The following is a 25553-nucleotide window of genomic DNA, read 5'->3' on the forward strand; positions in this document are numbered from 1 at the left end:
TGCAGTTTAGCCCAATGTTACATTCATCCATCCATTTTCTGGTGGGTTGCCAGTCAGTCACAGGGCCCCACAACCACACACACTCACATTCACTAGAACCAATTTAGAATCATCAATTAAACATGTTTTTGGACTGTGGTAGAAAGCCGGTGTGCCAGAAGAAAGCCCATGCATGCACAAGGAGAGCATGCAAACTCCACACAGAAATCCCCAGCTGGGATTTTGAACCAGGGAACTTGTCGCTGAGGCGAGAGCGCTAACTCAGTGTGCATTTTAAAATCCTGGTTTTAACATACACAGCTCTCAATAGCCATCACCGGTCTACTTAAAAGACCTTTTGCAGCCGTACATTCCCAGCAGGTCCCTGATGTCATGTGACCAGGGTGTGCTGGTTGTTAAGAGAACCCGGTTAAAAACTAAAGGTGACAGAGCCTTTGCAGCAGTGGCTGCATCGCCACAAAACTCCCTTCCTCTCAGCCTCAGATCTGCAGTCTCAGTGTTTTCTTTTAAAATGCAGCTAAAAACCTGTCTTTTTAAAATTGCTTTTTCCTAATATTCTCTGTATTCTGTGTTTTACTGTGTTTTACTGTGTTTTATTGTGTTTTTTTGTGTTTTACTGTGTTTTACTGTGAAGCACTTGTGATTTTTATCTTGAAAAGTGCTATAAAGTTTATTATTATTATTATTGTAATCCTTTTTTTTCTAAAAGCATAATCAGTTGCGTATTGTATTTCCATTTCTCTTAATATATTTTTTTATAAATCTTTTGTTTTGGAAAATCTGCGCAAAAAACCAAAGTGAAATTTTAAAAGCGAAAACCCCACAAGATTTATAGTCAACAAATGCATTTCAGTGTTAAAAATTCTGGGGGAAAAAAAAACGCAACAACAAAATAAGGATCACTAATCTTTAATTCCTTTAAACTGCCTTACAGTCACACAAAAATACAATATTGCTATTTTTTGTTTGAACAGCTTTATTAAAAAAACTTTTAAAAGAAGGTACACGCCTCACCTGAAGCCTATATTTCCTGGCATTTGTGAAGCTTTTGGCTCAGGACGCTGAAGCAAAAACACTTGAAATGATTACTTTAATGATGATTTACACAAACTTATTCCACCGTACTTCATCCGCTGCCTTTTTCCTTACGGTTACTCTGTTTTCTTTTAAGGGTTGTTGTTGCTCATGAACTGACACAGGAGTTGGTCTAGTATTAAAGAAGGGTGTTTCTTTGAACCAGATTTCTCTGATAAGCCAAAGCAAAGGACACAGCCATTCCTCAGAGCTCCTCTAAGGATCCTCCACCTTCTCTCTTTCATGATGGTGTGGGATTAATGTAATGCTCTTGCTTGCCAAAGGTAGAACCATAAGCTCCATATGGTCTAAAAATCTTGCGGCAGATCAAGGCGGTGGCACATGTCAGGCGCCGCTCCTCAATCTCTCCATTTTGCATTTTATTTGTTGCAAAAATCTATGGAAAGAGCAAAGGTCCAAAACAGCTGCGAAGTTTAAATTCTCATAAGGAACGATTTAAAAAAAAGGCAGAATCTTTTTTTTAAGCTTTGCTAATTTCCTTCAATTTGAAGTTTACAATCAGTCATGTGTAAAACTATAACTATATGCGTGAAAATATGATTTCTGTAGAAGAATAGTCAACATAAGCAAACAACATTTAAATCAAAAAAGAGAATCAACTTTTACCAGCATTAACTTAATCAATAATAATGTATTTTGCTCTCCCAAACTGTTAAGTTTTACATTTGGACAACCTTCCTTGCTAGCATTGCTTCTTCTCAGACCACAATTGTAAATAATAATAACCCTTCTGCTTTGTCACCCTGTGTCCAGACAGTCTCTGGTTTCCTGACCTAATTACGTCTAAGCTTCTCTAAGATCATGGCGGATGTCTTCACCTGTTGGGATTGTGGAGGCTCCAGAATTACAAATAAAGCTTTGGCTTTTTGAAAAAGGTCCAAACACCTGCTGAGGATCAGTTTGTGAGATTCTTAACCCTTGTGCTATCTTAGATGACCCCACCCTTACATTGACGTGTTCTCCCTACCATGACAAAGGTGGATAAAGGTGGAAAGATTTCATGTAATCCATGGACACCAGTGAGGATCACAAATCATTGAAAAAAAGGTTCAGCACACTGTCTAGTGGGTCTAGATGACCCAACTCCCAATCTTAAAGTGCCTAGGATAGCACAAGGGTTAAAGAGGTGCTTACCCAAATTGACTATTTTTGAGTTATTTTAGTTTATTATAACAAAATCAGGGGAGAATAAAAACAACTTTTTTCCCTTACCTCAGTCTTGTTTCTAATAATTTTTTTATGCAATTAGTTCTACAGAAACATACTCATCCCACACTTCCACAAGTCTTTTTGAGTAGTGTTTTTCTGATCACTCACTTCAACAGGATTATGAAAAATAGGTTGCAGGGTTCATTTTTTAATACATTTTTTAGGCTTGTTAAAAACACATTTCTTGAAATTTAACAAAACGTAGTTTACCCCAGAGCTTTTACCATTTTTATTTGAGGAAACTGCAATAAGTCTAACAGTTTTATCTATTTTTTCCTGTCTTCCCTTCAGTTTAACCACCAGCAGGATACTTAATTTCCATGCATCATCTAATCCTTGATCAGCTAAAGGAAAGCCCCTTTGATGTCATGGTTGCAATCATTTGTCATTTTTTGTCCCACATACCCAATGAAACTATCTGAGCATATTTCTGAGATTATATCTGAACCCAACTTCAACATCTCAAAGGTTCAAAGGTTCACGACCTTCAGCAAGAGCCTTGAGAACTTTAATTTCAGTCACATCTGGCATGTTGGTCCAATCAGCCACACACATGTAAATTAAAGTTCCACTCTGAACATCTTTTGATTTATTTTTTACACTCTCTCCTACTAGCTTCTGACACTCCCAACCTAACATTAGCGGTGCAACAAAAATGACGAGCAATATCAGAGCCATGCAGCGGTACAGTTCTGAGCCAGATGCCAGTTTAGACGAGGAAAACAAAGATGTACATGCATCACGGAGAACATGTATGAAGAAGATTAAAACTGCGTTTCTATGTTCTCCATAATGAGAACAATGCTAGAACATGAAAAGCAAAATTTTCAGTGAAGTTGGTCTTAATGTTCCTTATTTCAACCCACTGCTTGTGCTCAAATGAAAATATACCTCTGCCTTTACTTCACTACCACGCCAGTGGAAATGAAAGCTGATTGCATCGATCATAATTTAGATGAACTGCCTCACTACATTCAGTACTCCTTAAGTAACAAATAAAATGTCTGCCGCTTTCATTTTTCTTCTCCATGTAGCTACATCCATCAACGCTGTGCAGCACATGAAATTGAAAGCAGTCTGCTGCAGCCTGCTTATCTGTTGCAGTAACCTTTGTTTTTGTGTGTGTGTGTGTGGGGGGGGGGGGCTTTTACAGTGACGCCAGCAGGCATCTATTCCATGCACTATTTATTGAATGAATTTCAAAAACTCATGAAGGCTAAATTGCAGCAAAAGCTTATCTCTGTTTTTTTCCACTCCCCCCCCCCCTTCATTAAACTGCGACTCACATGGACGTGACTGACCATTTCTTACAGCAATAAAAGCCAATATGGAAACCCTCCTTTACCTGTAGGTGTCAAACATTCATATGTAAATTTATGTTTATTTTTGTGAGCGCCACATACAGTTGCACATTAGCTAAATAAACAAACAATTTGACGTGGCAAGTGCCAGAAATTACCGAAGTGTTTGCCTGTGACATAGAAAAAATAACTAGGGTACTGGTACTGTCACAAAAACAATCATCTATGTCCAAGCTGTCATATGCACATGGCCTCTTTTTCCCTGACTGTACACTCTGGATTTAGATTAACCCTGCTGCAGATTTCATATAGCTCCCGCCTCTCGCTCATCCTCAGTGCGATTTTGTCCTTGTGGTTTCAAAATCTCTACCTCAGCAATCCTTTTCTTTTTGCAGTGGTTTCAAATAAGTATTTATTTGTCTTTGCTCTTGTAGAATCTCCCTCTGACTAAGGTGAGACTCAGGTGATGCCTGCCTGGCCTTTTCTGTCTACTCACAGCTTTTCCCATACTGCCCCACTCTGATCATCTTTTGATCTATTTTAAAAGTTGTTTTTTTTTTTTGTTTTGTTTTTTTAAATCAAAACGTGTGTTTTTTTTCAGCAGAGTGGCAGGAGTCCATTAGAAATTCATGTCTGAGTTGTGGGCAGGGCTGCTGGTGCAGAGTAACCCTGCTCCTACTTCCCGTCATCCATCTGTTGGCGCGCTCTCACAGCTTGCTTACAGCCCCTTACAACCCCAATCTAAAATTACAAGGGCAACGTAAATGCTGAGTAGTTTTGAAGCCATCTAGCCGTACAGTTTTGAGCCATATGCCAGCTTGGAATAAGTTTGAATAAGAAATACACCTAAACTCGAAGAAAAAAGTACTCAGAAACGCAATTTTCAGCTTAATTTTCGTCATTTTGCCCTCCATGAGAAAAATGCAACAAGAACATGTTAAATACACCAATACACTATTTTCATTAGAGTGGGTTTTTACTATAAAGAAGAAGCATATTTGAAAATTGTCATCCGTTTGCAGACTGGCACAAACCTGATGATGTTTTTCTATACAAGAATACATGACTTTTAAATTTTCAATCCTCATTCTAATTGATTTTTTAAGGTTAACTTCATCAAGGTGGTCATATAATTTTGCACATGCACGTGCAGCAAAAAAGCCTGTTGCCCTTTTGCTCTGAAGATATATAGTAATCCATTACAAGCTTCCCAGGGTGTTTTAAGCCACTCAACAGCAGCTTGAGCAGCTTCTCTACTAATTGGTCCCATTTGAAGGATTTGCTCGCATTCCAAGCCTGTGCTTGTTGGGTTTCCTCCCACTGAATGAGTGAGGTCTACTGAATATTAAATGCAGCGACGATGGGGGATAGAGTTTTTTTGTTTCTTTGTTTGTTTGTTTATTTTATGGAAAAGTGAATAGTTCCTTCTCAAATGAGGTTTTTTGAGGCAATTTTACATTGCTTTGGATAATAGTGATTATAAAATGTTTTGTACAGTTAGTGAAGTTTATTGAGACAGTTGTGTTGTAATATTGGGCTGCATGAATAAGATTGAATTAAAGTGAAAATAATAGGGATAATTTGTTTCAATAAAATCTCAAAGAATGTTTTTTGTGGACGTCAGATGCAGATACACCCTCTTACATCAGGTTTTGTTTATCAGAGTTAGCGTCAAAAAGCTCGACTTGAACACCTAAGTCTTACCAACAATAACGTACGTTCTATGTATTTTCCACGAATCAAATTGTTTGTGAGTGTGAGTCTGTTTTGTTTTGTGATAAATGCGTGATTTACGTAAAAGTGTTTCTTGCGTTTGTCATTCATCGATGTGTGCAGATGTCCGTTGAGGGGTTCTTACGCAGTTTATTCGTTTTTAACGTAGTTCATGGACAGTTATCACGTAAATCCTACGCAATTGGGCAGGATTTTTGCAAGATGCGTTCGCAGATTTGTGGTTTTTCACAACGGTTCCATGAATGTCTAACAGACTTTTCATACATGTACCACCACTGTTATCTTATACCCAGCACACGTATTACTTTGAAATTACATAATTGATGCACAAATCACAAATAAATTGCATATAAAAAGCGCAATAATCAGACACATTCTACGTAGATTTACATGTTCTTTGCTTGATTTATTTATATTTCTGTGGATTTAAAATTTCTCACATTTTCCATGTATATTAACATATGATCAGTTTTTAATATGCGCAAAAGGTACATAGTGGCTGTGTGAAGTGACCTATAGACTAGATTCCTAGTTACCTTATGCTCATGGTGTCTTAAATTTGTCGGAAACTTGGACAAGTATGACAAGTAAACAATGAGAAGATTCCCCAAAATGGATTATCAGTCCTGAATGATCGCTTTTTAAGTCTCAGCCGCATTTTCATGTTTTGTGATTGTAAGACAAGAATAAAACGAGTGATTAGGAGCATGCAAAGCTGGGACAGTGGGGCTCATGACTCCCGGCGGTGCCTTGTCTCTCATCTGGCACGGCTTAAGTCTCGTGTGGTCAGGGCATTGGGTCTGGCCCTGGATCGCCTTGAAGTGGGGAGGGTCCCTGCCCTGGCGGGGGCTCCGGCTCTGAAATTTGGCTGCATTCATTCAAATCTGTTCCTTCTACTCCTCTGCTGGGGGGCTGCCGGGTCTAGTACTACAGCTTTATCTCCATGTTGGGAGTTTGGTGCACATGAGGGTGGTTGTCTGACTCTGGGCTGGGGGGTGCCGAGCCTCCTGCCTTTGCTGGAGCATTCAATGTGATCAAGGTACACTCTAAGAGGCACACATTCATTAAACCCACCTGCCTTCTCTCTTTTTCACAAATATGGGCATGGGTATTGTTTTATTGTTTTAACACCCCTGTCAGTCGGTGGGTGAAAAAGCTTATGTACCTCTGTCCACTAGTTCTCCTCATGCCAGACCTTTATCCTGTGGAGCACTTCCCCTCTCTTCTCATCTTTTCCTCTCAAGTGTCATTTGTCAGCCCATCTTGGAAGAAGGCGGCTGATCTGAATAGCCGCGGTTACATGGGCAGAATATCTTGATCGGATCAATGGTCGGGTTAAAATTCACCCGTGCACATGGGCACAGAAAACCTTTTTCCGATTAGAACAAACGTTCCCATGGCGCACACTCTCGTTCGGAATGAATCATCTGGGCATGCGCAGTAGTGTAAAAATCATCCGTATGCGGAAATAGGTCCCATTGTAAACAAACCGCTGCCCCAGACATTTATGCAGCAGCTCGGTAACATACGAGACGATCTTCCAAACGAGCTTTTTTTAATGTCATGAATATTATGAATTGCCTGTTCGCTCATCGTTATATTTTTTTTTTCCAACAATATGTTTATTGTTTTTTCTTTTGTTGTTTTTTTTACATTCCAACACACTCAAACACAAACTAGCACAAAATTAAAGACAAAAATAAAAATATATAAGGACAAAAAAAATAAAATAAACAATAAACATTTTCCTCTCAGACACCGTAGGCTGTTAGTCTTATAACATATTCAATATGAGTTTGAATACTTAAACACAAAACCTTGATATGTTTCTGCAGAGACTTTCCCAGAAAAAAGAAAGTAAAACAGTAATAAAACAGTAATTCAGCTTATAGTTCACAGTACAGGGTACAAGCTAAAGTTTCAATCATCACTGTCTGACAGATCGGTCCCCTCAACAAATGTAATAAATGGTCTCCAAACTGCTTCAAACGAGTTCTTTTTTCCTTTTATGAAAAATGTTATGCGTTCCATCGGCAGTACAGTTAGCATCAGTTTAGTCCATTGTTTTAGTGTTGGTCCTGAGCAGTTTTTCCAGTTAATTGCTATTGATCTTTTAGCCTGCAGTAAACACATGTCTATAAGTGATTTTTCTGATCTGGTATATCTATTGTCTTTGGGATAGATTCCCAAAATATAAAAGGCTGGTTCCAATGATATTTCTTTTGAGATAATTTGTTTAATGGTTTCTCTGATTACAGACCAGAACTGCTTTATTATTCTACAGTCCCATATACAATGAAAAAGTGTACCTTTTTCCTCATTGCATTTTGAACAGGAGTCTGGTATGTTGGCATTGAATTTATTTAATTTAACAGGCGTAATATAAACTCGCATCAGCCACTTGTACTGTAATAGCCTCAATCTTGAGTTAATTGTTTGCTTTTGTGCCTTTGTGCAGGCTTTTTGCCATTCTTCTTCTGATATATCTGTTCCTAGGTCTTTTCTCCATGCATCAAGTTTCATTTTTGCATTTTCTTTTGAGTTAGTAAGTATTAAATTATAAAATTCTGATATAACTCCTCTCTTATTGTCCTTGGTAACCAATTCTTCTAGTTGAGATTTTTGTGGTTTTAAAAGGGTTCTTTGTTCTGTTCTAATAAAGTTTCTTAATTGTAGGTATTTGTAAAAGTGTTTTCTATTAATGTAATATTTTGATTGTAGCATTTCAAATGACATCATGTCTGAGGAGTTATCTGGATACAGATCTTGTATTTTTTCCAAACCCTTCATTGCCCATTGTTTGAACACTGCATCTGCTTTGCCCGCTGTAAATTGCTGGTTTGCCCAAATAGGACTAAGCTGTGATAGCGTATTTTGTTCTTTTATAGCTTTTTTTACACTATACCAAACATTGATCATGTTTTTAACCATTGGATTATTAGTTTTCTTGTTCAAGTTAGCTTCCAAGTCTGAAAATATAAAAAGAGGCAAGGGTGGGGTTAAAGTTTGGTTTTCCATTTCTGTCCATTGTGGGGCATATTTTTTTGTAAAATAGTATCTTATTGACCTAAGCTGTGCAGCCCAGTAATACCACATTATATTAGGGCATTGTAGTCCTCCTTCATTGTAAGGCAGATGGAGGAGTGATAGCCGTATCCTAGGTTTTTTGTTTTTCCATATAAAACACAGAATCATTTGTTTTATAATTTTGAACCAACTGTCAGGAGGTGGCAGAGGGATATTTTGGAAAACATACAGTAGTTTTGGTAAAATGTTCATTTTGTAGACATTAATTCGACCGATTAGTGACGTAGGAAGTTGCATCCATCTATTAATACTGTCATTTATTTCTTTTGTTATGGAATCATAATTATTTTGAACTATTTGTACTATATTTGGAAAAATGTTTATACCTAAATATGTAAACGTTTGGACTGAGTTGAAATGCGTTATTACTGTTGGTGGCCCTTCTCTTTGATTCTCGTTCAGCAATAAAATGGACGATTTAGTTTTATTTATGGTGTAGCCAGATATGTGACCATACTCTTCAATTAATTGCAGTAGAGCAGGTATAGATGAGTCTAAGTTTGAGAGATATAGAATTATATCATCTGCGTACAGTGACAATTTATGTTCCACGTGATTAATCTTAATACCAGAGATGATTGGATGAGCACGCACTGCTATGGCGAGTGGCTCTATTGCGAGGGTAAACAGCAAAGGTGACAAAGGGCATCCCTGCCGACACCCACGTTTAATTTCAATAGGAGCAGAGATATTTTTATTTGTTAAAATTTCAGCAGTTGGATTTGTATAAAGTAGTTGAATCCATTTGCGGAATGTTTCACCGAAGCCGAGTTTTGGCAACACATTAAAAAGAAAAGGCCATTCTACCTTATCAAAGGCCTTCTCTGCATCCAAAGAGAGCAGGGCCTGGTCTGCAGTGTCTTCCAGTCCATGGATGATATTTAACACCCTGCGGACATTGTGCAAGCCCTGGCGTCCTAAAATGAAACCATTCTGATCCCTATGAACAACATGAGGGAGAGTATTCTGCAGACGCATAGCCAAAATTTTACAGATTATTTTTAAATCAGAGTTTAGTAGACTTATAGGTCTCATGTTTTCACATTTATTACTTGGCTTTCCTGGCTTAGGTAGTAGGATGATTAGAGCACAGGTCATAGATTTAGGAAGGGCTCCATTATTAAATGATTCTTGAAGCATGTCTAACATTGGCTTTAGAATTTTATGTTGAAATGTTTTATAAAAGTCTATTGGAAACCCGTCCGGTCCAGCCTTCTTTCCAGAGCACGTATTTTCTATGGCCTTTTTAATTTCCTCTACAGTTATATTATCTTCTAGCTGCTGTTTGAAATCCCCTGGAATTACCGGAATAGGTAGTCTATCAAGAAATGCATTTTGAGCTTCATGGTTTACTTTATCAGAAGAGTTATAGAGATTGCAGAAAAAGTTTTTAAATTCTGTATTTATTTCCTTTGGGTCCACTATGGTCATGCCACTTTTGTTAATTATTGATGTTATGTTTTTTTGGGCCTCCAATTGTTTAATTTGCCAGGCTAAGATCTTTCCAGGTTTGTCTCCCTGTTCATAGAAAGTTTGGTTCAACCTCAAGATATCCGAGGCTGCACGATCTGTTGTTTCTTTATTGTACTCAGCTCTCAAAATTTCTAATTCTTTTTGAGCTTGCTGATCTTTTTCTTTATAAACTTTCTCCTCAGTTGCTTTTATTTTTTCTTCCAACTGTATTCTTTTTTTGCGCAATTCTCTTGATTTTGATGACGTAAAGGAAATTATATGCCCTCTTAGAAAAGCTTTAAATGCCTCCCATCTTACACTGGCTGAAGTTTGAGTAGTGTTTATAGTAAAATATTCATCGATTTTATTACCTATAAATTCAACAAAATTTTCATCTTTAAGCCATTTTAGGTGCAGACACCACCTGGGTGGATCCATTTTAAGGTTATTATGAGAGTATAAGATGTTACATGGGGCATGGTCTGATATTGTTATACTATCGAAAAAACATTGTTTTATATTGGATAATAATTCTGCTGAGATTAGAAAGTAATCTATGCGAGAGTATGTGTTGTGAGTTTTAGAATAACAGGAATACTCGATATCTTTGGGTCTTGTGTGGCGCCAGATGTCTACAATTTTTAATTCCTTCATAAAATTCTGGATAATATTCCTACTTCTTTGGTGAGTTTGGTCACATCCAGATGATCTATCCAAAGAGGGATCCAAGACACAATTCCAATCTCCTCCTATGATATTATTTCCTGGGAGTGAAGAAATGGTTAAAAAAAGGTTTGTAAAAAATTTGTCATCATCTGTGTTAGGCCCATACACATTCACCAGATTGATAGTCTCTTTTAGGATGGAACCCTGGAGAATCAGATATCTGCCAAGTGTGTCCTTAATAACATTTAGGACTCGAAAAGGAACAGATTTATGAATTAGTGTGATAACGCCACGTGCTCTTGAGATATGAGATGCTGCATATAGAGACCCCTGCCATCTTCTGCTTATTTTGACATTATCCTCTTCCAGAGTGTGAGTCTCCTGGAGGAAAACAATTTTGGACCCAATATCTTTTATCCTATTCATAACCTGTTTAATTTTGTTTGTTTTGTTCAAGCCCCTGCAGTTCCAAGATGTGCATTTAATTTCAAAGTTGTGTGTCACTTAAGCGCTGTTAGATAAACTTTGCTGCATTTATTAACAGGTCTGAGAGGTAAAAAAAAAACACATGGACAATATCTCCTAGGAGATGAACAACATAGAGAACAAAACCCCTTTTTTCCCAGCTAACTGGGCGCCCCCCCGATACATTCTGCTTCCAGCCGCAGTCCATTACGAACTTATTTGTTTGTAGAAACAAACCCCTAACCCCACCCTCCTCTGCTAGTTTTATGAGCAAATTCTATCCTTTAGAAATGCAACTGCTCCTTTAACAATTTTGTGTGAAGTATATTGTTAGTATTATTATATATACATACATATATACAATATTATAGTTTTCTAAATGTATTTAGGATAGTGTTGACAAATGTTTTAACATAAAATAACTTTTCCTGCATAGTAATATCTTTCCCTGTACTTGCAAACATGGTAAAATAAACTTCAAACCCAAGTCCACACTCTTAATACTTAAGGTCAAGCTGTATTTTTTATTACTTCAACCAGCTGTCTCCTTTACACTTTAGTTAAGAGTGGTAGTAGTAAAAATGAACTTATCCTATGTATTAAGCCGTTACCGTATATTTACTTTGTGAGGCAAAATTTCCATTAAGTAGTTCTTTAATTTACCCCTTTGTCTTCTTGGATCTTGGATATGAAGCTCTGGGCCTCCTCTGCGTTGGTGAATTTGTGCACAGCGTCTTTGTACGTGACCACCAGTGTAGCTGGGGATAGGATCCCATGCCTTAGTCCAAGCTGGCGCAGATGCTGGCGTGCGGTGTCGAACTGCTTACGTTGTTTATGTAGTTCTGTTGCGACATCGTTGTAGATTCTCACACGCTGGTTCTTATACAGGATTTCCTTTTTGGATCTTGCTGCTTTGGACACCAATTCCTTATGACTGAAGTTAAGAAACCTCATAATCAGCGTTCTTGGGGGTGCATCTGAACTCCTTTTCGGCCCAACCCGATGTGCTCTTTCAATGGTTAGAGGCTGTCGCAGTTGAGCAATATCCAGGGCTTCAGGCAGCCAGCTTTCCAAAAATCCACATATGTTGGAGCCTTCTGCACCTTCAGGCAGATTAACAAGACGGAGATTATTTATCCGTGATCTTGTTTCCAAATCAATTATTTTCTCCTCCAAATACTTGTTGCTTTTCACCAGCTTCACAACTTCAGCATTCATGCCTGTTTGTATATCCTCCACAGAAGAGAGACGCACCTCTGCCTCATCCATCCGCCCCGTGCATTCAGTCACTTGCCTTTGTGTGTCTTCAATGGCTTTCATAACACCGTCAAACCTTCCGGAAAATTCGGACCTTAATCCCATAATTCCCATATTTCCATAAGTATTTCCTCTTTGAAGGCAAAAAGTTGGTCGTTGCTTATCTGGTGTTGAGCAGAGCTGCCCGGTTTATTTCCTCCGGCAGCGGTCGCCATTCTCCTGGTGACTGTAGCAGATTCCTCCTCGCACGCGGCGTTAGCTGTTGTGCTAGCACTAGCGGTTAGCTTTTCCGTCATTGGCGACCCGAAGTCCATCAATTTAGATTGTGCGGATGGCTTTGGCTTGTCTTTACCTCCTTTGCCTGTGGCGGGCATTTTCACAGATCTATCTTGCTGTTTGGAGCAATTCAAATCGTCTGTTTAACGGATAGTTCAGTGTTTGTTAGAGAGCAGAGTCGAGCGTGACTTTCTAGTTACCGGCCATTTCCGGAAGTCCCCTCATCGTTATATTTAATCTGTGTGGTCAGTGCTTTTTTGTGGAAGAATTAAGCTGGACGAAAGCTTAGGACAGACTAACACGGGCTAACATCATTAGCCTGATGGATGGACACAAAATCCAGGACCGTGCAAGAAACGCAGCAATCTGCAGCTTTCTAAGGACTGAGCGACATTTATTTCTGCTCTGAAAGTTCACACAGACCGCCCCAAAGCCACTCTGTGGGCTAGCGGCCCGAGCTCTGTTCGAACACGGTTCCTCCTGAGTCCTGCAGCCGCTAACCCAGAGCGGCGGGACGGCTCGCAGTCGGAATTCTCCCACACATAACAAAACAACAAAACGCACACGTAAAAAAGCCCCCCCCCGACACAAAATTATTAATCCAGCTGCTCTGCTCACTCGGGTGCCAGTGGACCGAGTGAGCATCAGGGGGCACGAAGCGCTCCTCCTCCGAATCTCCCCCGTGAGGGGTGTAAGAGAGGGGAGAGCCAGCGGGGCGAGAGCGGAGCGGCGCTTTTCACGGGGCGTCCGCAGAGCTGGTCGGTCCCGTATGCGCCCCAAAACTTTCTCTCAGCGAAACACCGTCTATGCGTGACGTAAACCAGAGCAGCAGTGACACACGATCGGAATGACCGTTTACATGCTCCACGATCGGATAAACGATCGGTATAACCCACCTATCTCGATCGGAAAGAAATTCGGATCCGAATGAGTCTGACCGGGGCAGAGTATTCCGAACGGCGCGTTTACATGACGCATTTTCTTTCCGATCAGGCGTTCATTCCGATTACTTTTGCCCATGTAAACGCGGCTAATGATAGCTTCCTTTTTGCGTTCCTTAAGGCCTGTTCACACCGGGACGAATTTCGCCGGCGATTTTCGCCGACGTTTAACGCCTCGTGACTAAACAAAGGGCACCAACGAGAGTGTGCACACCGACGCGAAAAGCGTCAAAAAAAAAAACGCCTCGGGTTCGTTTTTTTTTTTCGACGCGTCGCGTCGAAATCTACTCGACCAATGAGAACGGCGCTTTTGCTCACGTGTCTGGAGCTTCTGAAGTTACAGTAAAACACAACTTGGGGGCGCTCAAACACAAAACTGCCTTGCTGAGCACACATACCAGCGAAGAAGATAGACGCCAAGTAGCGTCTACACACAGCCGCGAAACAATAATGACGGACATTCTAAAATATCCCCGAACCAAGCACCAGTTGGAGCTACTGGTGCTTGAAATATTCATGTTTTCTTTGTTTGATTCTGACAAGCGTGTAAATACTTGCTCTCTTCTTCTGAGTGAAAAGCGACTTTCAGAAGCGTAAAGTTGCGCAGCGCCACCTTGTGTACAGGAGTATTTCTGTTTTACATTAAGCGCCATCTAATGTCAGGGAATGAAATTGCATGTTCACTCCACTCATCGTCAGCGAAAATCGCCTGGGTGTGAACACAAAAAACGTGGCGAAAAACGCTGGCGAATAACGCCTGGCGAATATTCGTCCCGGTGTGTACGGGCCTTTAGTTTCAAGCTGAAGTAACAGTGTCATTCCTGCTACAATGAATCAAGCATCTCAAGCATCGACCTATTTAAATGCAAATGTGTTCACTTTGTTTCTCATGTGGTTAAAGTTGTTTTTCTCCTGAGCACGGGGGAGGCTTGAAAGCTTTCAGAGGCTTAGGAGACGTTTGGCAGAAGACACTTTCTTTTTCTGAAACTGCTTAATGAGTTCAGTTGTTAAATCTTGATAGACAAATCTTGACTTTGATCAAATACTTTCTTTTCCCATGTGGATTTTCTCTTTTGTTTTGAATAAAGCAGTTTGGTAGAATAATTTTGTTTTTATTTTCATGTATGAACAGAAATATAAGGAAATAATGTCTACAAGATTGAATGATCAATTTCTACCATATAGGTTCATTTCTCTCTGTTTCTGGGGGAATGCATGTGCCCCAGTCCAAAACATATTTAAAACCACAAAACGTTCTCTTTTGGACATTCTAACTTGTTTATTTCCTTTGCTGTCTTCTCTTCACTTCAGTTTGATGTCCGGTCTCGCAGCCCTTGATGCAAAATGCTCGAGTCGCCTGGGCATCATGACCATTTCCTATTACCTGTGGACCACCTTTGTCGCGGTGGTAGTGGGCATCCTCATGGTGTACATCATCCACCCAGGCGGAGCCGCCCAAAAGGAAGATTCAGATGAGAGCAAGAAACCAATGACAAGCTCAGCTGACGCCCTGCTGGATCTCATTCGGTAAGATACATTCAAGAACCACTGGGAATTTTGTAACATCAGGGTCACATTGAATGATTTAGTCATTGTAATGTCTACATATAAATATAAAAGTTTGGCCAGGCGACAGACTGGCGACCTGTTCAGGGCATAGACATGTACCACTGGACAAAACGGTTTTGACGTCACCTATACAAAATGCTTTACCTGCGGTTCCAGCGAAATTAAATGACTTCATTCGCCATTTAGAGCCAAACAAGAGTGATTGGCCTGAGTTGGTCTGAGTCACGTTTGTAGGTGAAGAAGTGAAACCAATTATGAGTAAGCTTGCTCCAAGTCTACACCACTTCCACTTAAAGCGACTAGGGAGAATCTGTCAATCAAACGTTCAGAGTGGGGGCCAGCGAGCACCACAAATTCTACTGAGGCATCTGATTTACCAGTTTATAACTTACATAACTGGCAATAAGGAAGAAATATCATGAAAAAAAAATTGAAATAGCAAGAAGGTGTTAAGAAAGAGCTATCAGAGCAAGAACGGGTATTCTGACAAATAGAATGACTGAGTTATAGCTGTTTGTTTTTTTAATAGAAGTCCATGGGATTTTGGCTTCTTGGAGTCAGCATGTACTTTATATGTGGAACTCAAACGGGGAAGGGTCAGTATGTCCAGTGATATATACAGTCTATGGTTCTATGGTAAAGTACCCTTACTTTGCCCAACAGTTGCCGGGACAGGCTCCAATGGCCCTCTGACCCTTACTGTATACAGCAGATTAAGAAAAGTGAATGGTTGGATGTTTTAATGATACTTATTTTATTAATCACCAGATTATTTTCTTCAAGGTAACTTGACTTAAGAGCACTTTAAATGTTGTACCTAACCAAATGTGAAGGCTAGTTGTTATAGAAATGAGTTGTCAATGATGCTTTGCATTCTGTTGCTCCAATGGACGCATCGCAGCAAGTGCTTGGTCTTTGCAAAAAATCAACACAGTTATGACTGCTGACAGAATCTGCTGTTTTTTTAAGAAGAATTCTTAACAATCTCTCTCAATGTGAGCAAATCTATTTGCTCACAAAAATCATATTTTTGTTTTTTCAGAATATGCTCTTTCTTCTGAATATAATGTAAATAAAGTCACTGTTTTAGTCCCAACTGTGGGACTTCTATGAGATTTCTGTTTCAGAATGAATAATAAAATCCATGTGAATGCAACCTGTTTAACTGGAATTAAACTAAAATGACTCATTTACCACTGTTTAGATAGAACTAGCTTTGACATCGGATATAGCTCAACTAAAAATAATGTTGACAGCCCCAAAGAGAGAACGTTGCCAGTGATTCCACTACAGTCTAAAACTGACTTTGATCAATTTGTCAAATCCCTCTGTGGGAAAAACCCACAGCTGTCTGCCTAAACAGCGGCAGTCAAAGGAAACGTTGCCTCTGATAGTCAATGAAGTCATTCATGTGACATGCATGGTGTTTGAAAAGGGTTTGTCACGAGTGGCTGATCGAGGTCCCAAATGCAGGATTTACAGTCAGGAGGCAGATGGACGAGCAGCTTAGCAACTTAACCTATTTCAAACTAAACAAAAGACACCACGACAGCAGATAAAATCCAAAAGCGTAAGCACATCTATCACTGGGACAAAAGAAACTTGAAGGGAACATGTATTCAAAGGGTGGAGATATCATTTTTAAAACGAAACCTGAAGTAAAAAGGGGAATCAAACAGTAACACACAAAAGCTGGATTTGTGTCCACTCAATTAAATGTTTTTGTTTTTTAATCCTTCTCATTGGGATGTTGAATTTAACTGTTTTATATAAAATTAATTATTAACAAATGTTACATTCTTTCAATACACCAAGAAGTCATTAAAAAAACAATAAATTAGTTATTCTAACCATAAAGATTCACTAAACTTTTTCCTGTCAAAAGTGTTTTGGAGATTACATGGAAGCAGCAATTTTCAAATGAGCAGAAAAAAAAAACTTCTACTGCCCCTAGTGGAATGATGACGAACGACATGGGCAGACAACATCAACCAATTTATATAGAAATTGGTTTTTAAGGAAAGTTTGGATCATGCCAATGAAATAGGGGATTTGGGAAAGCGTGTTTCAATTGAAAAAATTATCTTCAAAGTTGAACAGTGAACCTAACTTAGCATGTCTCACATGACAAAGCTAAAAAATGAGCAGAAATGAAAAGTAAAGTGAAAAATAAAGAATATAACAAATGAAGTGGTTCAGACACATTTGTCAAGACAGCTGAGTGAATATCTTGAGATCAATGTTTAAATCCTGAAGCCTTACGTGCCAGTGGGTTATGGTGCTAAGCTAATTAAAGATCCTCACTGGGTTGCAATGTTAAAGGTAAACCTGGGTCTCTCCTGCATGTTGTGAGTCTGATGGTCAAAGCCAAGAGGTTGCAAAAAAAAGACTCCTGTCAGAAGATTCTATGACATTTTTATACAAAACTCCAAAAGTATTGCAGTAAAAAATTAATATGTATATTCATCATATTTTATATTCTTCAAAATTTTCACATTTAGACTTTACTTGAAATAAAGGTTAAAAAAAATTGGGGGAAAAAGAGTTACTATAAAAATGGTCGAGCTCTTGGAAATCCAGCAATGTACTGATCATGTGCGTGAGTGTGTGTGTGTGTGTGTGGGCGTGTGTGTATCCACAGCACAGCTGTGCTTTGGATTTAACTTGCAAAGCTTCTTTACAGCCTTCATCTATCATGCATCCATAGTCCTACAGTCACAAATGGGTCCACCATCTGCAGTCAAGTGTGTTTGTTTGCATGATTTCATGCCAGAGTTGCATCTAATGACTCTGTGATAAAATGTGTCGTTTTTATCACGGAGCTGAAGGTCAGGGGGTTTCCCCCGGCAACAACAATCACTAAGGTCACTTGTAAAGTAACACCATTTTTTTTAAAGGGCCTAAACCTGCAGCTCCTTAATGCTCTGTCCGTAGAACACAATAAACACAATATGTTTTTTTAATCTCTGTGCACGAAAGTGTGCAATTTTTCCTTCCGATTGTGATGTGAGCTCTGCCCTGGATGAGATTTAAAGTCAGGTTTAATACAGGGCTGACCTTGATGTTTGACATTCATCTTTGTATGATGAACATTTCATGCAGGCCATGTCTTTCGTCCATAGATGAACAGGCACCATAATCGTATAAAGCCGTGTTCTGAACTTACGTTTGTCTTTTGACACAAACACATTTTTGATGACCTTCTAATTTACTTTCATAATCGTTCCTTTCTGTACATAGTTTGACGTTAATAGTTGTTTTCAGGGTTAAAAAAAACACTTAAGCACTTTTACTTTTTCATAAAATCATAGAATTGCCCTTAAAGTGTCACGCAGGAAGGCTTTGGGTTCCATTTATAATCTTTGGTATGACTCTGCGTGGATTTGAAGTCATGATCACTCTTGGGTCGGACTCTCTACTGCAAGACCACTAAACGTAATGTCAGGTCCTACTTTATGACCTAAAGCTATGTTCACACCGAACACGATCTCTGCATCGGCGGGTGTCCAGTTTCGTTAAGTCAATTTGCAGACACGATATCAGGTCCCACAGCACATTTTGAGCGTTGTGGAAGGATGTTTTAGAAATATTGTTCAAATATCTGAGCTTTGGCGAAGAAGCCACATCAACCAATCAGGAACAAAGCCTTGGTTCAGATCATTCTCCTCCTGAACTTTATAACATTTTTCTTATTTGTATGAAACAATACAAAAAGATAGTTTAATTTTATTCTTATTTTTATCTTTTCTTTCCTCTCACTAATACGGGACATTAAATCATCAAACTAGGTCACAGTGACATGGAATTAACGCTGAAAGTGGCTGTCATTCAGGTGCAGCTCCTGCAGTAGATGACAAAGCTGATCGTACTGGAATGTCTGAATGATCTCATGAACCCAGACGTGGAGACGTGATTACCAAGGCTTACCAATGCTGTAGAGCTCTTCAAAATAAATAAACCTGATCCCTCAACATCATTTGTGTCTTCCATACATTGACTGTATATGAGATGACCAGTCAAATCTTCCATGAAGCGATGAGCTGACAGTAGCTCCTCCCACACACGTCTGGGGCATCAAGTTTATGAACACAGCAGCGAATTTCACACGCAAATTTGACTTTCATTGAGAACATATGTGAACCATTTGGTGGTTTAACCCCCCAATCCAAATCATTCACGCGGAGTGTCAAGCGGTCCTTTTTTTAGAGTCTTTGGTATGACTCAGCCTGGATTTGAACTCATAACCTTCCAGTTTTAGGGCGGACACTCACCTACAGCCAATCTGAACACAACTTGAACCCACTCCATTAGCGTGCTTGCAGGTATTTCTTTCCTAGGTATTTCTTTTTATATAACTATGTTTTGCAGCGAGTATTCCAAAGATGTGCTTAAGACTGTTTCTCAACAATAGAAGTAATTTCTGAACGCTTTTGCCATCATTTTACCAACAACCTCAAGGACGTCTGCCTTTCGTAAATCCTGCAAAAATTGCCTTCAGATGTAGGATTCTGTCTAATGTGTGCCGCATTGTAAACAAAATTTCTTTAGAGGTTTTGAATTATTATGGGAGCTGAGAAGCAGGGGACAACAATACAAACATAAGAGCCAGTTCATTGGAGGTGGGAAGGATGGCCTCGGAGGGATCAAGGTTCTACATACTATTTTCCACAGCAGTGACTATGACGTTCTTGATGAAGATACTTCATTATCCATTCACTTGGAATGTTTAAGATTCTTTACCAAGATTTGACAGGTCTCTCTCCAGTTTTCAGTGATAGAATCAATACTATTTACCAAGAAGAGAACACAGGAGTTCTCAGCTTGTTTGAACAAGGAGCTTGAATGGGATTATTGATTTGGCAAGTCACAGTGGGCTCATTTATTTTAAATTAGAAATACTTTCTGTTCACAAGACAGTTTCATGCTTGAGATACAGAAACAGTCTTTACCATCCCTCCATCGTCTTCTGAAAACCACTTAATCCTTTTTGGGGTCATGGGGTTGCTGGAGCCTGTCCCAGCTGCTGTTGGGTGAAGATGTGATACACCCTGGATGGGTCACCAATCTGTTGCAGGGTCACATACTCACAAATTAACACCTAGGGACAATTTCAAATCATCAGTTATTTAGCAGGTGTTTGGACTGTGGAAGGGTTTCTGGAGAAAACCCACACCAGAGAACATGCCAACTTCACACAGAAAGATCCCAGCCAGGATTTGAACCAGGGCTTTCTCTCTGTGAGACGAGAGCGCTTTACACTACGCCACCATGCAGCCCATAGCCATGACTATGTATTAAAAAAAAAAAGTACCTTTTGGAGTTTAGACACTGTCAGATAAATGCATCTAGACATTAAAGAAAAACACAATTATAAACAACAAACCACAACAAGAATCAAGTTTCTCATGCACGAGGGAGAGGAGCAAATGTGTTGGAAAAGGTCCACCACGTTTCTCTTCTCAAAGGTCTGCCTCTCCCTGTGCACCTTTTATTAAGAACACAAGAAGGAGGTAACATTTTCAAGACAAAGAGGAAAAGTTCATTAGGGGGTGTCGTATAATGACCCATTTGGTTGGATTCTAACTTCAAACAGTATCCCTTATCAGCTCAGGACAGTGTGTCGTAAACCCCTCATCCTGGGTGGGAGATGAGAAGCAGATGAACAAACACACAACTGTTTTCAGAAGAGGTAAAAAGGTCAATCTGAGTTAACATTTAAACATACATTTAACCAAATACATTTAAGCAATGATAATAATAAAACAAATTCCTTCACAGACACGTTATACGAATGAGGCCAAATGTTTGAACTAACAACTTACCTCAAATTCTCTTTTACAGCAACATGTTTCCGGCCAACTTGGTCCAGGCCACTTTTCAACAGGTAAGCTGCAGCCTTAAAGACAACCAGGCTGGGGAAAAAACAGGGAAAGTTAGATTTTTACTTATTTAGTAGCTGTCTTTTATGTAATGTAAAAGTAAATCAGCTTTGCTATAAAGAATAAATGGTAAATAGCGTATTCTTTATTAGCGCTTTTCTACCTTCTTCGAAGACCCAAAGCGCTTTACAGTCACAGTCCCATTCACCCATACACACACACATTCACACACTGGATGGGGGTACCATGCTATAATTATCTCTGTGCCTGATGTGGCATTGTTACATTTGTATTTAGCTGAGTGAAGAGTCATTTAGGTTTGTATAAAAGGAGCACGGACGGGAAAGTAGAGAGCAATTTGGTCTGAGATTGTAGAGTGTAATTTCTGCTCAAATTCATAAAAAGTATGACTCAATTTTGGTCCAGATAAAAGATGATGTGATATTAGATTTGCAGCAAAACTGAATGCTTGGTTCTGTCCAAGCAAAAGGTTTTACAGCTCGGCTTTTTATGATCAATCTGCTGACACATAAATAAAGAAGACAAAGCAAAAGGGAAAAAAACAAAATAACAGTTACAAAAAAACAGTTAAAACAACTACCTGCGTAACAGTTTGAATGTATAATGTCTTATTTATTGTTTAAAATTGTTCCATCACACCTATTCCTGAGGAATGAAAAACCAAAAAAAAATGAGATGATGACATACATGTAACACCGAGTAACAGACCCCAAATGTTGTGGTTGTTCACCTGTACGGGGCACGCTGGTAACCCGTTGAAAATATCAAGGTCATGGACCGCTCAGTGAACCTATGGAGCTATGGACATATTTTGAGCATTGTAGCGAGAACTCATACAACACCTAAGGGTAAAGTAAGGGTGAAGTGGGTGAGAAGCAGGTGTGTCATAAAGATTTTTCTTTTTTTTACCCCCCAATCCTGTGGAGTACTGTTCACATGATAAGTGCGGCTACATGTGGCCTCCTTGCATGCAAGGAGTGTTAAAAATAAGAAAAGTAGGTAGCATGGGCGTCCTTTGGGCACTGATGAATCACCTGCACAGCCTATGCATGCAGCATTCACATCCCATCAGTATGGTGCCAGTACTCGCACCTTAATAACAACTAGAATAGTGCGGTGTAAGGGCACCATGTAAGGGCAACAGCATCACCTGTACATTGTAAAGTGCTTGAAACTTACATTATCCTTAAGAATATCGGTACTTAACGATTCATGCCAACCCTTTAGGTGGCCTCACAAACCTCCAGGTAACTGCAAGACACACTAGCTTAAGATGTGTACCGTCTATGACCCTTCATGAGCCCGGTGACCCAAAAATGCACAGCACCTATACGGGTCAAGCCCCCATGTGGGTGCAAGTTACCAAGGTGTAAAGTATGGCATAGTAAGTCTTTTCCAGGGCTACTATTTTTTTTAGAGAAGAACTTCTGCAAGTTCTTACTTTTTTTTCCAACCATCACTTATTGGCTTTATTAATTAGGAAAGTTCTTGTTTATGTGGAGACAGTGCCTTGTTCTGTGCAGATGGTAGTTATGATATAATATGGGATTTTATTTTGGACATATATTTTAAAGGAAAAATAGGACAAGATTTTAAAAAAAAGAAGAAGAAAACAAGAAATATCTGAAAGAGAGTAAGACGAAATAAAAGCCTTATAAATTCTCACCCCTATGCCCTGTACCAAACTAATTACCACGCTCAGTGCAGCCAACATCCGTTATACTCCGGTTCCCTCTCTAATAAGCACACTTTCAGTTTCAGAGACCCACATGCACACATATAACTGCAAATATAGCTAAATACAAACAGGCACACAAACACTTTTAATTAACCCTGTTTAAATTTTACACATTTTAAAATGACTGCACGTTTTTCTTGTCATGCTGTTACTCATAGAGGCTTCTTTTTGCTTTAAGTACCGAACGCACAGAGTTGCAGAACTCATCCCCAAACCAACAGTGGCACAGACCCTGGATGAGACCACTACGCGCAGGGTCTACATTTATGGCATCCAGGACGACAACAGCACAGACATTCAGAACTTCTCCTTGGACCTGACGCCGCCTCCTGATGTCATTGTGAAAACTTCGCCTGGTACCAGCGAAGGCATGAACGTGCTGGGAATTGTTATTTTCTCAGCCACTATGGGTATGTCATGGAAGCAGCAGAAAAAAGAAAAAAAGTACAGATAGCGGAAACCATGTTTATATGGTGCAGCTAGTTTGTGAGTACAATTTTTTATTCTGTCTGCATATGTGATTATCGTTTTTCCTTTTAATTCAGGGATAATGCTGGGAAGAATGGGACCCAATGGGAGTGCATTGGTAAACTTCTGCCAGAGTTTGAATGAAGCAGTTCTAAAGATAGTTGCCATTGTCATTTGGTAAGAGCCCCAAACAAGAACCAATAAGGACAACATTTTATCAAACGGATCTTTAGAGAATGTTTCTGAAATAGCCTGCTGCCTCTTTGTCACTTTTTAGGTATTTTCCGTTTGGCATTGTGTTCCTGGTTGCTGGCAAGATCTTAGAAATGGATGACCCCTCAGCCATGGGGAAGAAGTTAGGCTTTTATGCGATCACCGTAGTCATGGGACTGGTGCTACATGGCCTCTTCATCCTCCCAGCCATGTACTTCTTCATCACAAAGAAGAGTCCTATCGTTTATATCCGAGGCATTCTGCAGGCCCTGCTCATCTCATTGGCCACCTCATCCAGGTACGAAAAAACAGAAAAACACTTTTCCTGCACATCAAACAACTTATTAGATGTCAAATCAAAAGTTGTGTTTCACGAATAGGTTATGATAAAAAAGTGTGCCTTTTCAGTTTTTACTGGAATTACGAGAAATGCTGAGAAACCAGACAAATGAAATTAGGATCATTGTCGGTTTGGGGCTAATTGTGTGTAAATATCTTAGACTGTGTCCTTTATTTGTACAAACACAAACTCTTAATGTGTGCCAACAGCCCAGGGCGCCCCATTTTCTGGAAAACACAAATTCTTCTAAACCACTTTTAAAGCACGGTAGTGTAGGAAAAATGATTGGTGTTTTTTCTTCTCCACCTGCAAGACACTTCCTGTATTTGTTGTAGGGAGCAAAAGTTTAGTGACAATTGTCAAAAAGGTGACAGCTGACGGGATATAAAAGCAAAAAAACAAATGAGCCAGTCAGAGCTTGGCATTCAGCCTGCTGCTAATATAGTAATAGAACCATGAAAGTTTTTAATCCTGTTTTTAAAATAGAATCTTCTGGTTTTTATGCAAAGCATTGCACGATCTAAAGGGCCATAAGGGGGTACTGGTTGGTGGGATGAAGGATTTGAAATCAATACTTCACACCCAGACGAGACTTCAAACGCTGATTGTGATTATGGGATAATGGTAGAACAGATGCGTTTTTTTAGCTGTCTTTGAGCTGCTTGTTGCTGATTGTCTCTACAGCTCTGCCACTCTGCCTATCACCTTCAAGTGCCTCCTGGAGAACAACCACATTGACCGACGCATCATTCGCTTCGTGCTGCCAGTCGGGGCAACAATCAACATGGACGGCACGGCTCTCTACGAGGCGGTGGCAGCCATCTTCATCGCTCAAGTGAACAATTACGAACTGGACTTTGGCCAGATCATCACCATCAGGTGAGGTGATCGCTGTTGAAAACACAGCTTTTTTAGTTCCTGTTGCATCCCAGTACCTTTTAGAAATATTAATGAAAAAGAAAAATGTGGGTAAAGAAAGCAAACCTCTTTCAGATTCAGACCATTTTACTAAAAACACAGAGAAAAACTGGCACAGCCTTCGAAGAAATTACAGGCCATCATTCAGTCTCTCATTCGCATTAATGGATGTTTATTTTGTGTGTGTTTTCTAAAGCTTTCATCTCAGCATTGTAGTACATGAGTTCAGCAAAAATTCAGGGTGAAGATGTGGAAATGGAGTTTAAAAGGGAGAATATTAGCCTACAGAGGCAGGAGGGAATGCTGACCTTTCCTTTCACATGAAACAAAAAGATAACAGAGCTCCATACATTTTTAGCGGTGTCCATACGGGGCTCCAGACAAACTTTATGCACTGGTTGCACCAGTGTTAGAATTTTTATAAAAATGTGATGTGGCAACATTGTTGATTACACTGCATTTCACAGCACAGTTTACTTACAGTTTTTTTCATCTTTTTCTGTCTTCTTACCTCAACCCCCACACTAAAATTCACTTCAAAACAATCATAAATGTTTTAACTGCAGTTAAGCAATGCAAATACAGCCTTTATTATATTTTATACCATGGTCCGGGGGAAGACTCGATTCTGATTGGCAGCTAGGTGTGGATTAAGTAAGGGTTAATGGTCGACGAGGTGTGCATTATCAGAAATGAATGCACGCTGTGGAAGCATGAACCATCCTGTGCATTATCACTTTTTAATCCACACCCAGCAGCCAATCAGAATTGAGTATTCACCCCAACCATGGTATAAAAGGTGATAATGGAAAGTGACAATGTATACCTAAAAAAGAAGTTCCGATCGCATAGCTCAAATGTTCTATATCACTGCGCAGGCTTCATTAAAAAACTCTTTTACTTCAACATCTGGACAAAAACAAG

General features: G+C 39.5%; 1 protein-coding gene across 1 annotated transcript in view; it reads left to right on the forward strand.

Annotated features, from left to right (window-relative positions):
- The window catches only part of slc1a7a (solute carrier family 1 member 7a), a 55241-nt gene that overhangs the window by 23646 nt on the left and 6042 nt on the right, over positions 1-25553 (forward strand). The window contains exons 3-8 of the mRNA XM_023965426.2: positions 14795-15010; positions 20894-20936; positions 22869-23100; positions 23236-23335; positions 23436-23669; positions 24396-24590. Coding sequence (XP_023821194.1) covers positions 14795-15010; positions 20894-20936; positions 22869-23100; positions 23236-23335; positions 23436-23669; positions 24396-24590 — 1020 coding nt within the window. The remainder of the gene's footprint in view (positions 1-14794; positions 15011-20893; positions 20937-22868; positions 23101-23235; positions 23336-23435; positions 23670-24395; positions 24591-25553) is intronic.

The sequence above is a fragment of the Oryzias latipes genome, chromosome 17 (genome assembly GCF_053564925.1).
Source record: "Oryzias latipes strain Hd-rR chromosome 17, Olatipes_Hd-rR_3.1".
Taxonomy (NCBI): Eukaryota; Metazoa; Chordata; class Actinopteri; order Beloniformes; family Adrianichthyidae; genus Oryzias; species Oryzias latipes.